A 17,154-nucleotide genomic window follows, 5' to 3' on the forward strand; every position below is an offset into this window, starting at 1 on the left:
GTTTAAAATTAAAACTTGGAGGTGAACTTTGTTCACTTTGGAAAAGGGGGACCAAAAGTGAAATCGGGCCAAACACGAGGGACCAAAAGTGTAATTCTCTCTAATCCCATATATATATATATATATATATATATATATATATATATATATATATATATATATATATATATATATATATATAAAAATAAAAGCAAAAGCAGTTGTAGGCTGAGTTTAGGGGGATTTTGCAATGGGTTGTTCGAATGTTCAAAAACCAGTGTTTGTCGATACAAACCTCGGTACCCACCTTGCTGTTCCTATTTCCCCTGACATCACCGCCAAGGAGTTTATGGGTTTGTCAATTTTTTTTCTTTTTTTTTTTTTGGTTTTATTTCAGTTGTGTTAGGTTTTCCGGTTAAAAATCATATCTTTAACGTTGGGCTTCTCGGAAAGAAAAAAAAAATCTTGTTTTTTTGGTACCAGAAATTGGTTATGTGTGTTTTTTCGGAAGGTTTCTTGAATAGACATTTGTTTAATCTTGTATGTTATAAAGTGCAATAAATAGCAATGTGTATGCCCTACTGCTACCCCTCTGATTCATTACTGTAGCGACAAGTTCAAATTTGGGATATATTAGTTAATAGTTATGTTATGGTAAATGATTTCGAATGGAATATTTATTGCTGGATCTGCTGTACAATGGTTTGAAAGGAAAAACAATTAGGACAAAATTCGACGAAAGAGATACTGTGTATGCTTTGTTGGTATAAACATTTAGAAGATGATCTATTGTTACTTGTTCATTGCAGTGGAGCTCGAATTGGCGCATCTGAATTGTTTCCCAGAATTTGGAAGCATTAGTGTTACTTCAGTGATGGTATGTTCTCCGAGTAGTATATATATATTTTTTGTTCTGATTGAATACACATTTACGATCCTTGCTCGCTCTTAACTCTGTACCAGGTGAAACAAAAATCGCGTCTTTACCACCTATCCGAGTCTTTGCCTCTCAAGTACGCTTTTACGAGCTCAAAGAATAGTTGTTGGTTTCTTCAGAGTCATGCTCATTCTAATCCATTTATAAACGGAAACCACAAAAATCCCACTCAAGTCGACAACCTTAATTCTGCAGACCAAGATGTTGTTACAGATTCAGTTGTCAAAGAGAAAAAAATCAAGAAAACTGGATCCCCGGTACAACAGCAGCAGCCGCCTTTTATTGAAAAGGAAAATCTATCCCAATTAGCGACAACTGGAGATCAAACCGAAGTAAATTTGAGCAATGACTTGGAGAAGAATGATGTGATTGCAGAGGCTCCTATCGAAAAAACATTCTCAGAATCAGAATCAATATCGGTTTCAGGGATTATCAATAAGTACTTTTCAGATTACGATGAAGTTGCCTCTAGTCCACCACTTTTCCCTTTTAGCACAGTTTGGAGTAGACATAATAAACAACAACTTAAGAGTGACGCTTTTGAGTCCAAAGAATCAAAGCCCCGAGTTGGGAAGCGTGTTTTATCGGGTTTGGATCGTTGTACTCGTCGGCTTATTCCCAATAATCAAGGATCTGCACTTTCTCTCTCTAGGTCTACTAGTACTGTAAAATCGCCGATTTGGGACGTGCCTGATGATGAATTGTAGTAATGTTTCAGACAATGGAATTCAAGACAGAGGAGGGAGGGACCCCTTCTCAACATTTTCAATGGTGATATTTTGAAGGTTTTTGTGAAAATTCTTGTTCATATTTAAATGGAGCCCCCTATTATTTTTGTATTTTTCAAACAAATCTCTATCTTTCAGTTTCTGTGCATAGAATGATGCTGTTTTGGGTCCCTTTTTGGCATTATTAGGGTTTGACGATGAGTTCAATGAAGTTTCATGGTGGTACGTCCTCTTTTTTTCGTTTGTTTTCTGGTTTTGTTTATGCAACTTGTGTATTATTAAGAAAAGTATATATAATCTTCTTTTTCATGTTGGTGAATCTCATGACAAGATGAGGGATGCAGAGACTATCTCATGATTAGATGATTTTTGAGAGACTTATTTTGACTAGGAGATAATTACCTTGTTTTAGACTCTGTTTGGTTCGTGTATTTTGAAACGAGGAAAATGAATCCATATATGTTTGTGCAAATACAAATACAAAGAAAGAACTTTCAAATTCCATATATGTTTGGTTCCTGGGAAAAAAAGAGTAATAAAAATGATTTTGTGGAAATCCATTTTTTAGTTGCTAGAGACACGAGATCGAAAGCGGTCCCGAGATTCTAGAACTTTCCTCAAATTTTATTTGCGGTTTTCCCCACTTTTGTTTGAGGGAGAGCAATTTTCCATGTTTAGTTCAATTTATTTTTTCCACATTTTCCTTCGAAATACTTTACCACCAAAAAATGAAAATTAGTTTTCCTTATATTTTTCCTCTTTACTTACTATTTTCTTCAAAACAAACAAAGCCTTAATATTTTACAAAAAAACATCAAGCTTCTTGTAACACCTCGAAATGCATTGTTAAAACGATCAAAATATTTTCAAATACAGGGTAAGAATACTTACTTCATGGTTATCATAGTCCTCAAGGTATCGACCAATTTTAGGGTAACTCAAAGTGGTTTAGTTAGTGACAGATTACATCTACACAACAAATAGTGGAGATCATCATGTAAATGTAGTGGTTCTCAATACAATTATAATATAGTCTTCTAACGAAGGCATTTTTCTTTCCTTAGAGCAATGAGAGACCCAAATGGATAATTAAATTACAAAACTATTATTTTGATTCCCTAAAGTGAAAATATTTCACTCCAGTAGAGACATTAAAGTGGTAGTCAATTTGATATTCAATCTCCTAGAAGTGCAAAAATGCACCCAAAAAAAAGATAAACCAAATATTCCTTAAAAATAGTTGTAGCAAATTCAACGACAAAAAATAAATAAAATCTCAATAAATTTCAATAAAAATGGATAATAATTTATTTAATGCCTATGGGTATGCCTATGGGTTAGAGCATATGAGTTTTTTTTAAAGTATCAAAGTATTATCTCAAGCATCAATTGAGAGTTTGATCCTTCATTTTAATACCTCTCTATTGAAGTTAGCTCACTTTAGCTCTGGGTATCTACAAATTTGTTTCACCTAACCCACACAATCAATAATGTTGACTAGATGTAGAAATCAAACATATCAGATTGGAATCACAGTTTTGAAATAAATCCAATTTGTGTTGGAATTGAAAAACTATTTTGAATCTGTTCCAAACAAAATAGAAAAAGTCGAAAGTAACACCCCATCCACGTCCTTACTAACCCTAATTTGATAATTTATGTTTTATTGAATTTCTTTTTCGGGATGCAAAATAACAAATTAAATTGTTATTTGCTTCAACCTCGAACCTAATTTCGAGCCCACAAAGTGCGGTAAAATAAAAACCACAATCAACAATTGAAAAAAAAATATTATCTTTCAAAATAAAATCAAATAAACTTTTATCACTAAATTATACTCTGAATCTATCATGAAAACTTACTTGTAGATTCAAGTTTTCCTTTTCCTTTCTTACTTTTTGAATCCCAATGACTCGGCAAACGAACATTATTCACTCCTCTTGACTTTACATAAAGAGATTACGCACATGCTCATCATTTATAGCATTATTTGCTTTCACCATATCAAATTGTCTAACCTTTGAACACTGTAAAACAGTATCATCAATAATCGACTTATCCAAACTCAGCCTATCTAGTAAATCATTTAGATCCGAAAAAATACCTTCAAGTCCCGTTCTCACTAAATTTCTCGCTTCTTGATGAACTTTACTTCGCATCATGAGATCATAGCAAAACCTCATTGCATGATTCACATAGACTGTTTCGGATTCATTATTATCTATACGAGAGTTTTCTTCACCAAAATGCACTCTATCTCTTATATTTTTTCTCCATCTAACTTTTATGTACCTGATAGGTATTGTGTGCACATTCATTTGTTTGAAAACTAATAATGCATGCTTGCATAATATAGCAACAGACTCAAATAGCTGACATGTACATTATATTTCATGTGACCTCGAATCAAATTCAACTTCTTGAATACAATTTGAATTACCTTGCGAACTTACATTAAACGTAATTAAAGTATCACTGTGTATAGGATCTCCATCAAAATAAATGCCCAACGAATTAATTAGTTCTGACTGGAACATTCAGTAAACTGTGTGAGTGTAAACTGCAGCAGTTTCTTTTAACAAACATTTAGATTTTACAGCAAGAGTGGGCGCCCCATGACGATTTCTAAAGTCATTTCCCTTTTCATCTTGACGCCGTGTATTTTGAACATTTTCAAACCTAACAACACAATCGAACAAAGTATGTGTTCTTTTACCACCCATTTTCAAAGTAGAGTTTGTGCCCTCGCTTCTCGATGTAGTTTTAAGCCTTGCGCTGAATCTGTGTTTACTAAAAGCAGTAGACCATTTACTTCTCAACTTATACATATTATTTAACCATGAATGATCATAAAGATTAAAACCAGCAATCATTTTAGTCCATATATCGTCAAACTCTTCTTCAGATTCACAAAATTCCATACACCTATGAAACATATTCTTGAACTCGGAATTGTTATTCAAACTACCAAAATGCGACGGAGCATTCTGATAGATATGCCATTGACACAACCGATGGTGTGAATTTGGAAATACAGTCTCAATTGCATTAATCATTGTTTGGCATTGGTCTGTGAAAATAGTTTCAGGTTGTTTGCCACCCATAGACTCAAGGAATGTACTAAACAACCATTGAAAAGAAGATTCTGTTTCACGAGACATAAAAGCCATACCGAACATCACATTGTTCGTATGATGATTAATACCTGTAAAAGGTGCGCAAACCAAATTATATTTATTAGTTTTATAAGTTGTATCAATTGAAAGAACATCACCGAAAGCCTCATAATCAATCCGACATCGACCATCTCGATAAAAAAAAGTTGCACATCCTACTATCTTCATCAATTTGAAAATCCCAATAGAATAATGCATCATCATTCGATTTATTCTTAAAATAACTAATCAATTCAGCAGCATCACCATCTTCAACTTGTCTATAGTTTTTTGTTAAACGATTAAAGTAATCATATGCATATTTTTTTAAGAAAGCCCACATTTTCTCTCCCATGTGATTCTTTTTCGATGTACGAATATGCATTAGCTATCGAAAATCCAGCATCTACCAATGCTTTTAATGTATTTCCTTTTGCATATGAAATACTACGGGCTGATCTTAACATATAACTTTGGTCGGGTGTCACCATATCGTGATTATGCTCAATATTAAAAATAGTCACTACCCACTCCTCATTCTTTTTTCGCCCAATTCTAAGTCTTGTTGTACAACCAAATCTTGTTTCTATCTTCCAGTAGACTGACTGTCTATTTCTAACACTGCTTTTTTCATCCTTGGTTCCTTTACAAGAACACTCAAACTCCTTCATATCAAGTTCTCTACAGTTATCATGAAAACATGCTTGTTTTCCTTTTCTCGCACTAAAACCTTTGATACGTCCATATTCACAGTATAATAGATATGCATCTTCAAAGCTTGCTATTTTCTGACCAACTGTTAATCTACGTTCAAATTCTTCTACCAAGGACTCGTTACATACCTATGTTTGTTGTGATTCTGACAATTGTACGGGAGACTTTTCTGAATAGCAATTTTCATCCATATCTGTAAATAATGAATGTAATAAAACTAAAAAAACAAATCACAAAACTTCAAACACAGTGTAGTGATCACATTATATTATAATCGAGATACAATTCTACTATTTATCAGGACAATTGGTAGATAGTTACTTTTACAAGCTTCATATATATATATATATATATATATATATATATATATATATATATATATATATATATATCACATTCATGCAAACCTGTAATAAAGTTCTTCAAATTGGAGATGTTGATGCTTCAATGGAGGAAAAATACAGACTTCTTGGGAAAGAAAAGATGAACGTGAGAACCGAACGTGAGTGTAAAGAGAGAGAAAACCTAACTAATTACCTTAATTAGTGGGATTCTTTTAGTATTAATCTAGTCAAAGCTAACTCTAGTTTAGGAATGACGGTTTGAAAGGAAAAATTATAATTATTAAAAAAAGTAAAAATTAATAATAATAAAAAGGATAGATGTCGCAAGGAGAATAACCTGGTTATAATAATCAGGAGTAGGGTCGAGGACACCCGCTATTATGATATAGTCAACAGTATAATAACACTAAGATACTGATGATATTGTTGACCAGAGACTAATAGCACTTAGGGGTGGGTTTGGTAGGGCAACCGTACCAAACCCCTTGAATCACTACCAATACCGAAATTTCGGTATTATGAAATCCATTACCATTGCCCTATCAAAAACTTCGGTATACCGATTTCGGTATACCAAAAGTTCGGTAGGGTAGGATATGGTAATGGTAATTACCAATTTATATTATTTATTATTTAAGTCTAAATTGAATATCATTTTTTTCAAAGCAATTCAAGGTATACATGTTTAAAATGTATAAAACTAATTTTTAAAATATAAGTTTCCTAAATACATGTTCTAAATTTACCTAATGCAAAATATTTCTTAAATAAAATTATAACATAAAAACTTTTAACATCAATTATATATAATAAATGAATTATTAAATAAAATTTTATTTATTAATAATATTTCGGTACGGTAGGGCATTACCATTTTAATAATGTAAAGTGCCGTTGCCCTACCAAAACATTTCGGTATGGTACGGTAGGGTACGGTAATAATTCGGTAGAGATTTTTCGGTAGAGAATCGGTACGGTTCGGTAGGGCAACGAGTTGGTAGGGCAATTTGGTAAAAAAAACCCACCCCTAATAGCACTATTATACTGTTCACCGCAAAGTGATAATCAACTATATAATAACACTGTTATTATACTGTTGACCACATCTTATAGTTATACTGTTGAGCATAATATTATAACGACTCCAACAATATAATAGCACTATTATAATGTTGACCACAATCTAATAGTATTATTATACTGTTAACCACATCACACTATCGCCATTAGAGCATCTTCCAACATTATCATTTATTTTTCACCAAATACTATTCTTGGTGGTGAAAAAGTGGGTTTATCTTCCACCCTTAGCACATCATTCTACAATTTCACTACTTTTGGTGAAAATATAGTGTATTTGCTCTACCACCAATTCCATCAAATTTTACACAATAATAAAATAATAATATTTCACAATTTTCCTATTTATAGAGAAAATAACATTTGGTTTAGTCTCCTAGGATATTTCACCAAATATATAATAAAAGTACAAATATAATGTTAATCAAATTTAATGTTAAAAATTATTGATTATAGATCCGATTATAAGTACTAATTTTATTAATTATATAACCTTAAAATTATGATGAATTTCAAAATACTATTGAAAACATGAATGAAAATCAACGTAAATTATTATACATATAATAAATCCCCACATAAACAATAATTTCATAAGTTAATGCATACAAGTATCAGAACATAATTAATGAAAATAATTTAATAACTTAATGCATAACTAAGTAGTTTATCGGTATTTTATTTATATAATTTGTCTAGTAATTTATTATGTTACGTTATAATGTTATGGTTTTTTTGTCTTTTGATAATAAATATATTTATTGTTTAATATATTTATATTTAATTAATAATAATAATAATAATAATAATAATAATAATAATAATAATAATAATAATAATAATAATAATAATAATAATGATGATGATGATGATGATGATGATGATGATGATGATGATGATGATGATGATGATGATGATGATGATGATGATGATGATGATGATGATGATGATGATGATGATGATGATGATGATGATGATGATGATGATGATGATGATGATGATGATGATGATGATGATGATGATGATGATGATGATGATGATGATGATGATGATGATGATAATAATAATAATAATAATAATAATAATAATAATAATAATAATAATAAATGAATGATGTATTTATCTTTTGAACACTAATTCATTAATTAACACTAATAAATTTTTCCATAAATATATTTATAAATTGGTAATCACGTAAAATTAGTTCATATACTAATTTTATATACTAATTATAAAATGGTGTAAATTACACCAAATCCTATTTTAATTTCTATATTTGATAGAAAAATTAGGATTTGGTGGAAAAAAAAGATAAAATGATGAAAGGGTGGAAGATGCAAATTTCTTCACCAAAAAAATTGGTGAAAATATAGGATTTGGTAATATGGTGATGTAGGTTTTGACCACAATGGGAGATTAAAACCAAATCATCACAATTGTAGGTGTAATGGTAATTTAGTGATTTAAGTTTGGAGATTAAAAACACCTAAATTAGGTGTAAAAAATAGAAAATTGTGTAGGGTGGAAGATGCCCTTATATTGTTGAAGGCCGCTACTATTGCATCATCATTTCTAAGAAGCCTTAATTTCTCCCATCTTCGTCCTAATTTCACGGGAGATTTTAAACTTGCACCAAAAGACGAAATCCCTCGCTCCCAGGGCCCGACAAAGATTAATGGAGGAATGTAAATCGGGCCCCTATCCCTTGGTCCAACAAGGATTGATGGAGGAATGTAAATCATGGTAACTCAACAGCCCGTTAAGGTAGCGGATCCGGACCTGGTGCCCACAAGGAACCAACCCTTATTGGAGTTGAAATTCTCACACTGCGGCTGTCAGGGTTCGATCCTAGGACCTTGCACCAACTTATCACATGCGGTACCAGTTGAGCTACACCCATGCGGACGGAGATTTTAAACTTGAACACCCATAAATTTGGTGATTAATGATAGCAAAGCTTTACTTATTTTTAGTTCAAGATAAAATATTTTCCGATTTTAGGGTTGCCCTTAATCGATCTTGACTTAACTTTATTGTCGCTGGCGATCTAGGCTCGGTTAGTCGTCGAGGTTTGTTGACAACAATCTTATATCTAGAGCTCACCAAAAACTATGAAATTTTGGTTTTGTGTTAACTATTTGAAAAGTGTTTTCAAATTTAAGCATTTTATTCAATACTTGAAATAGGAGGATATTTTAGTATTGATGTATTCCATGAATGACCTTTTTATAATTTTATGATATTGAATTTAGAGCTTGTTTGGCTAAGCTTATAAGCTCCTAAAATCATCTTATAAGATGTTTAAGAGCTTATAAGCTGTTAAAAGGTGTTTTATAAAAAAAATACAAAAGATTTTATTTTTTCCAAAAATAAGTTGTTAGGGAGCTAATAATATGTTTTTAAAAAAGTACCTACACCCCATCTTTTTTCTTTAAGATCTTATTTGCTTCTTTACTAAAACACTCAAAAAATATATTACATGAATACTAATAATATTTATATTTTCTCAAAACAATGTATTCTTGTAATCAAGATATAATTATCATCATTATCATAATAATTGTAAAAAAAAAATATTCTCTATTTATATTTTATATTTAAATAAAAATATCCGAATATCCTTATTATCTCAATAATAAAATATATTTCTTTTATCTGTAAAAAAAATTATATTTCTTTTACAACCTTTATTTTATATTAATATCTTAATGGGACAAAAAAGTAAAACTTTCACAAACCTGTTTCACTAAAATATTTTATTATACTTCATTTTATTTTTAAAATAGTCAAATATCATATTAACACAAAAAAATAAAAATTAGTTTATTTAATATATAACTTTATATTATTATTTCAATTTGAAAATTTAATTTTTAAATATTATAATAATATTTTAGGAACAAAAATATTTGAGTCAAATAAGTTTAACAGTTATAATAACGCCATGTATTTTTTTTGTTATTTATAGTGATAAGCAAACCTTTTTTTTTCAAACGCCTGAACAATTTATAAAAATTAAAAGTAACTTATAAGCTATATATCCAAACACCTTACAAAATAGGGATAATTAGTAAAAACCCCCCAATACATTAAGATATATTATGATGGATATAGAGCTTTTTACAATATTAGTGAAAACTCCTTAATTATTAAAATAAATTAACATTTATTAGATTAATATATGATATCCCTAATTTACCCCCTACATAATTGGCAAACTCTAATATTTCTCTATTTTCTCGCTTTTCTCTCCACCGTCTCCTCCATCTCTTCTTTCTAACCCTCTTCGGCAAATTTCTCCACCCATCTCTGCCCTCTCTCCACCATCCAGTATTGCATCACCATATGTACATCCGTTATCGTGCACATCATCGTCTCGTCGTAGGCTCCTGTCACCGCCTTTTTGTTTTTTCGGTTCTTTAATTTTTGATATTATTTCTACAACCCTCGTCGGAAAACCGCCTCCATCACCGATGTAATGGAATCAATCGACCCCGAGGAGGATGAAGAAACCTTGGATTGCATCTTTATGGAGAATCGCCGCCTCCGCGCTCCATTGCCCCCGTTACGTCTACCAAAGTTTTGGCGGTTAGAGATACCAAGGTTTCCGATTTCATCATTAGATTTCCGATTACGCCACTAGCGAGGCTTATCCATGCCGCCGTCATCTTCGCCCCAATGTTGCCATTGTTTCGCTTCTTTTTTCTTTTCTTTTTTTGCTGTTGAAATTGTGTTGGGTATCTCGCACGGGAAAATAGTTGTTTTCGTCACTTTTTTTTAGTTGTTTTCGAATTTTGCTATTTGTTTTAGTTGGTTTAGATAATTTATAGTTGGTTTTGATAATTTTGTAGTCGATTTCGACATGTTTATAGTTAGTTTCGATAATTTTATAGTGATTTCGATAATTTATAGTTAATTTTGATAATAGTTGATTTCGAACTGGTAAACCTTGAGTACCATATTTTTTTAGTTGTTTACCATAATTATATAGTTGATTGTGAAAAAAAAAGAATTACAAAAATGAAAATTGTATTAAATATGGAAAGAAAACAGAAATAAATTGCAAATAAAAAAATACTCAAAATTAATTATAATGTTTTAAAAAAATTAGTTGATTTTAGAATTGTTTTAGTTGATTTATGAAAAAAAAAACCGAAAATATCTGGAAAGAAATAGAAAAAAAATTATTTTTTTATTAGAATTATTTTTAATAAAAAAAAAATAGGAAATTAAAAAATAATATTTATGTAAATATAAAGGAGTCATTAGCGATAAGCCCCTCATATACCTAATAAATGGTGATATATCCAGCCTTAAACCTTCCTTTGTGATAACCCCTATAAATTTTATTCCCAAGACTACTCTTATATTAATTACATTTTATCTCTATTATTCTTTTTTTTTTCCTAATTCAAAAATCTGCAGCCAAATCAAAAAACAAAATTGATTTTTTTATTTTTTATTTTTTATTATTTCGGATATTATTTAGCATTTTTTTAATAAAAATATATTTTTTTTAAACAAAAAATTGAACTTTTTTTCTCGACAGATTTACTACGCCGAATATGACTATAGTTAAATATGACTATATGTGACTATATCAGTTGTAGTCATATTCTTTCTTTATATTGCAGTTTTTTTACATTGTCAACTTAAAAAAATCTGATTATATAGTGTGGTACTATCCAATCAACGTCCGCACAAAAAATCACAATTTGAATCTTGTTATTACAAGTCAACTTGAAACGATAAGATAGAACATATTCGAATATGACTATAGTCACATTCAACAATAGTCATATTCGTATATGACTATAGTCATGTTATAGTCAGGTTACTGTTGTTGTTTTATCTGGAAAAAAAAACGACAACGAAGATTGTCTATTATTTACGAAAACAATTCAATCAACATCAACAAAAAAATCACAATTTGAATCTTGTTATTACAAGTTAACATGAAACGATAAAATATAACATATTCGAATATAACTAGAGTCATATTCAACAATAGTCATATTCGAATATGACTATAGTCATATTACTGCTATAGTCATATTACTGCTACTGTTCAAATCTGAAACTCTATTTTCAGAAAAAAGAAAATAAAAAAAAAAAAGAAAAAATGAGAAAAATACACAGAAATAAAACACACACACACAAAAAAAATATTTTAAGAGAGAGAGAGAGAGAGAGAGAGAGAGAGAGAGAGAGAGAGAGAGAGAGTATTTCACACACACAGGCCCACATACAAAATCACAAGAGATCCAAAGATCTAAAAATCACTAGAGACGGATACAGAAAAAAAAAATCACAAGAGACAGATCTAAAGACCCACATACAAAATCACAAGAGACAGAATTAAAGAAAAAAAAAACACAAGAGAGAAAGAGAGAGAGAGAGGTGGTATGGTGTGTAGGAGGCGACAACATGAGTTTTTGGGGAGGTTTGACATCGTAGCGAGGCTTGATGGCAGAACCCTAGGCGGCGGCTGTGATCGGTGATTGGGTGAGTGGATAATGGCTGTGGTGTGAAAATGAGGAAGAAAGGCAACGGCGGTGGTGTAAATCTCGAAGGAGAACGACGACAATGGTGTAAATCTCGAAGGAGAGCGGCGGTGGTTTACAAATCTGCAAAGAAGAAAAAAAACAAAAGAAGAAGAAGAAGAAAGAGAACATAAATTCTGAGACAAAGAGAGAGTGAACGTGAGAGAGAGAGAGAGTGTGTGAACGTGAGAGTGATACAAAGAGTGAGGAATAAAATTAAAACCATAACACATAGGGGCACTAATTTAGTCTTATCATATTTAGTAAGGGGGGTCTCACTAATTTAGATTCAGATTTGGGTTATGGGAAAACTCTTTAAAATCAATTGAGTTTAATTCAAAATATTTTCTAAATCATGAGGGGGGTATTGCATATTTCCCCAATATAAAAAGGAATCAGGTAAGGAGACAGCTAAAACTAATACTAAATTTTTCTCACTTCAATACCACCAAAATAAAAATTAGATAATAAATAGGTAATGACATAAATACCCTTAATGAAATTTAATACGACAAAAACATTAAAAATCTCATTTTGTTTTCTTCAATATCAAACACACAAAAGCCCTCAAACCCCTCAACCTCATCCTTCTTCTTCTTCTCCCTCACAACGAACCCTTCTAAGAAAACTCAAAGCTAAAGAATCAAAACTTCAAACAACTTGCGAAACGGAGTCTAATGACAACAAAATGGTAGTTTACGGCAACAGGAAACCCGTTGAGGTATGTATCCATGTCTTTTTTGAGCTTCAAAGTCGATTTTGAATTTTTTTTCGAAACCGGCTGTAGACGCATAAAATTAATTAATTGGTTAATTAAATTAGCCAATTAAATTGTGTCTAAATTAAATTATAATTTATCTTGCAAAATAAGTCATGGGGATAATTATTAATTAATTATTGGCCAATAGGATTATTTCTTCTCTTCCAAGTTAAAAGAGATAAATATCAAATTAAAGAAAGCCAATCAAATCGTGCCACGTCATCAAGTAGACTTTAAGTAGGACTCTTATTCTACCACTATAAATAGGGACCCTCCCTACACAATTCGAAGGACAACTCAAGAAGAAGAAAAACCGTAGGAGAAAATTCTCTCTACAATATTCAAGTCGTTCTTCATCAAATTCAAGGCGTTCTTCATCAAATCGAGAGCGTTCTTCAACAAATCAAGATCGAAGGAAGATCGAAGGGCCAAATCCATCAAGAAATCCAAGATCTTCAAGTCAAAACCCGTCAAAGTTCTGCGTTTGATCCGAGATTCAAGTCGCAAGACCCTCGGAAGACGTTATTCAAGTTCAAAATCAAATCCGGAGAAGACCAAGTCAACGACCCGACTCCGAAATTCAAAGTCAACATATATTGTTCTTGAGAGAAGAATCAGAGGATTAAATTAGAGTTTGTAACCCGCAATATTTTATCTTAATTCAATAAATTATTTTTGTGCAAGTCTTTCTTGTTTGTCTAAATCGCAGATAAGATTTTGTTGCTACAAATTTTGGCACGCCCGGTGGGACATCTCTACCTCTCATCTCTTCTCTCTCTCGAAGATCCTCAAAGTGTTGCAATGACTGCTCTACGTTCGCAATGAAGACTGCTAATTCGGATTCATCAAGTGTGGGCTTAGTTACAAGGAGTATGGCTAAGAAGCTGCAATCATCCTCCAAGACTAGCTCGACGCCCCAAACCGTTCAAAAAAGCTTGCCACCTCTCGTCAACACAAGCGCAGACGTGGAAGGCTCAAAACGAGAGATTTCACAGCCCATGCCTCATTCAACATCAAGCTACTCAGAGATGGCATCCGTTATGACAACAAACACTACAACTATGGAAGAAACATCCTCCAAGACTACCTCGACGCCCCAAACCATTCAGAAAGGTTTACCACCTCTTGTCAACACAAGCGCACACGTGGAAGGCTCAAAGCGAGAGATGTCACAGCCCATGTCTCATTCAACATCGAGCTACTCAGAGATGGCATCCGTCATGACAACAAACGCTACAACTATGGAAGAGAAAATTTCAAGTTTGACCAAGGCTATTGAGGGACTCGCAAAGTATGTTCAACAACGAGATTCTCAAATTGCCAAGTTGATCGAGAAGATGAACAAAGCCGATGCTAGTCAAATTGTGGAACATGTAGAGGCTCAAGACGAAGTCGAGGCATCCACAGAGCAATAGCCAGTTGAAAACGAGAAGGCTCCAGCTCAAGATTTTCAAGTTTCTCCAGAAGGGATGATTCATGTAGATCAAGTGATGACGCTGATCAGTGGAACCATCAAAGACAAGTTGGAAGGAGGCTCGAAGTCTCCATCAACCTATGTCAAGCCATACACGCAAAGGATTGATGATCTAAGGATGCCAATGGGCTATATACCTCCAAAGTTTCAACAATTTGACGGCAAAGGCAACCCCAAGCAACATGTGGCACACTTCCTCGAGACTTGCAATGATGCCGGGACGTACGGAGATCACCTCGTCAAGCAATTCGTCCGATCGCTCAAAGACAACGCGTTTGATTGATACATTGATTTGGGGGCAAACTCCATTGATAGTTGGAAGCACTTGGAGGAAGAATTTCTCAACCGCTTTTACAGCACTCGAAGAACAGTCAGCATGATTGAGCTCACCAATTCCCGCCAATGGAAGAAGGAACCTGTCATCCACTACATCAACCGTTGGAGAAATTTGAGTCTTAATTGCAAGGATCGACTGCCCGAGACATCATCTATTGAACTATGCATCCAAGGAATGCAATGGGGACTCCGATATATCCTTCAAGGAATTCAACCTAAAAGTTTTGAAGAGTTGGCCACTCGAGCACATGATATGGAATTGAGCATAACTGCAAATGAAGTTGAAGAACCTTCATTCCAAAAGCCGTACCAGCTCAATGAAGAACATGTCGAAGAAGAACAAGAAGATCATGAGGATGGGGGCCAGTCTTTTGAAGAAGCAACATCCTATGCAATATGACAAATCAAACGAACCACTCATTGACACGAGTTTAAAAGGTCTACAAGTCCAAATCAAGTGAAATACTCCTCGACACGAGTTTAAAAGGTCTACAAGTTCAAATCAAGTGAAACACTCCTCGACACGAGTTTAAAAAGGTCTACATGTCCAAATCAAACGAAGTACTCCTTGACACGAGTTTAAAATGTCAACATATCCAAATCAAACGAAGGCTCCTTGATACGAGCATAAACTATCTATATATCCAAATCAAGTCAAGGTTCCTTGATACGAGCATAAACTATCTACATATCCAAATCAAATCAAGACTCCTCGATATGAGCATAAACTATCTATATATCCAAATCAAGTCAAGGCTCTTTGATACGATCATAAACTATCTATATATCCAAGTCAAGTCAAGGCTCCTCGATACGAGCATAAATTATCTATATATCCAAATCAAGTCAAGGCTCCTTGATACGAGCATAAACTATCTATATATCCAAATCAAGTCAAGGCTCCTCGATACGAGCATAAACTATCTATATATCGAAATCAAGTCAAGGCTCCTTGATACGAGCGTAAACTATCTACAAATTCAAGTCAAATACTCCTTCAACACGAGCTTAAACTGCAAATATTTCTCCTTGTCCACATGAGTGTAAACTGTGCATGACATCCCTCAAAAGGATATATTTTGAACTACGTTATGACTTGATCCCTCTATAGGGTACGTAGGCAACTTAGAATATCTCTAAGTCCAGTCATGATTTCAAAAGATATATGTGCTTTGCTTGATCAAACTGCAATTGAAGTTGAACAATTATCGAGACTCATTCACTCCAAGATGCATTGTCCGTGAACAAGTCTCGAGGGGGCATTTGTAGACGCATAAAATTAATTAATTGGTTAATTAAATTAGCCAATGAAATTGTGTCTAAATTAAATTATAATTTATCTTGCAAAATAAGTCATGGGGATAATTATTAATTAATTATTGGCCAATAGGATTATTTCTTCTCTTCCAAGTTAAAAGAGATAAATATCAATTTAAAGAAAGTCAATCAAATCGCGCCACATCATCAAGTAGACTTTAAGTATGACTCTTATTCTACCACTATAAATAGGGACCCTCCCTACACAATTCGAAGGACAACTCAAGAAGAAGAAAAACCGTAGGAGAAAATTCTCTCTACAATATTCAAGTCGTTCTTCATCAAATTCCAGGCGTTCTTCATCAAATCGAGAGTGTTCTTCAACAAATCAAGATCGAAGGAAGATTGAAGGGCCAAATCCATCAAGAACTCCAAGATCTTCAAGTCAAAACCCGTCAAAGTTCTGCGCTTGATCCGAGATTCAAGTCGCAAGACCCTCGAAAGACGTTATTCAAGTTCAAAATCAAATCCGGAGAAGACCAAGTCAACGACCCGACTCCGAAATTCAAAGTCAACATATATTGTTCTTGAGAGAAGAATCAGAGGATTAAATTAGAGTTTGTAACCCGCAATATTTTATTTCAATTCAATAAATTATTTTTGTGCAAGTTTTTATTGTTTGTCTAAATCGCAGATAAGATTTTGTTGCTACACCCGCCTACAACTTTCGACACATACTTGTTGAATTTTTTGTCAATTTTCGACACCAACTTGTCAAAAATTTTATTTAAAAAAAAAAAAACAAACCAAATTCGACACATACATGTCGAAATTTCTCGAAATTTCG

The 17,154-nt window shown here is 32.7% G+C and overlaps 1 protein-coding gene and 1 pseudogene across 1 annotated transcript; one reads left to right on the forward strand and one right to left on the reverse strand.

Moving 5' to 3' along the window:
• The first annotated feature begins 184 nt into the window (after positions 1–184).
• On the forward strand, positions 185–1,883 carry LOC105948733 (uncharacterized). Its single transcript, XM_012971961.2, has 3 exons — positions 185–332; positions 789–856; positions 943–1,883. The coding sequence occupies exons 1-3, from the start codon at positions 230–232 to the stop codon at positions 1,621–1,623; spliced, it is 852 nt and encodes a 283-aa protein (XP_012827415.2). The 5' UTR covers positions 185–229; the 3' UTR covers positions 1,624–1,883.
• Positions 1,884–4,181: 2,298 nt separating this feature from the next.
• Positions 4,182–10,605, reverse strand: LOC148772832 (protein FAR1-RELATED SEQUENCE 5-like; annotated as a pseudogene).
• Positions 10,606–17,154: the final 6,549 nt, after the last annotated feature.

The sequence above is a fragment of the Erythranthe guttata genome, chromosome 1, assembly GCF_056151865.1.
Source record: "Erythranthe guttata isolate IM_541 chromosome 1, IM_541, whole genome shotgun sequence".
Taxonomy (NCBI): Eukaryota; Viridiplantae; Streptophyta; class Magnoliopsida; order Lamiales; family Phrymaceae; genus Erythranthe; species Erythranthe guttata.

What these genes read in the sequence shown, in the direction of transcription:
- LOC105948733 (XM_012971961.2), top strand. Translation starts at nt 230, where the DNA reads ATGGGTTGTTCGAATGTTCAAAAACCAGTGTTTGTCGATACAAACCTC. An exon ending in CACCGCCAAGGAGTTTATGG is followed by an intron (nt 333 to 788) that starts GTTTGTCAATTT and finishes TGTTCATTGCAG; the next exon opens with TGGAGCTCGAATTGGCGCAT. An exon ending in TTAGTGTTACTTCAGTGATG is followed by an intron (nt 857 to 942) that starts GTATGTTCTCCG and finishes ACTCTGTACCAG; the next exon opens with GTGAAACAAAAATCGCGTCT.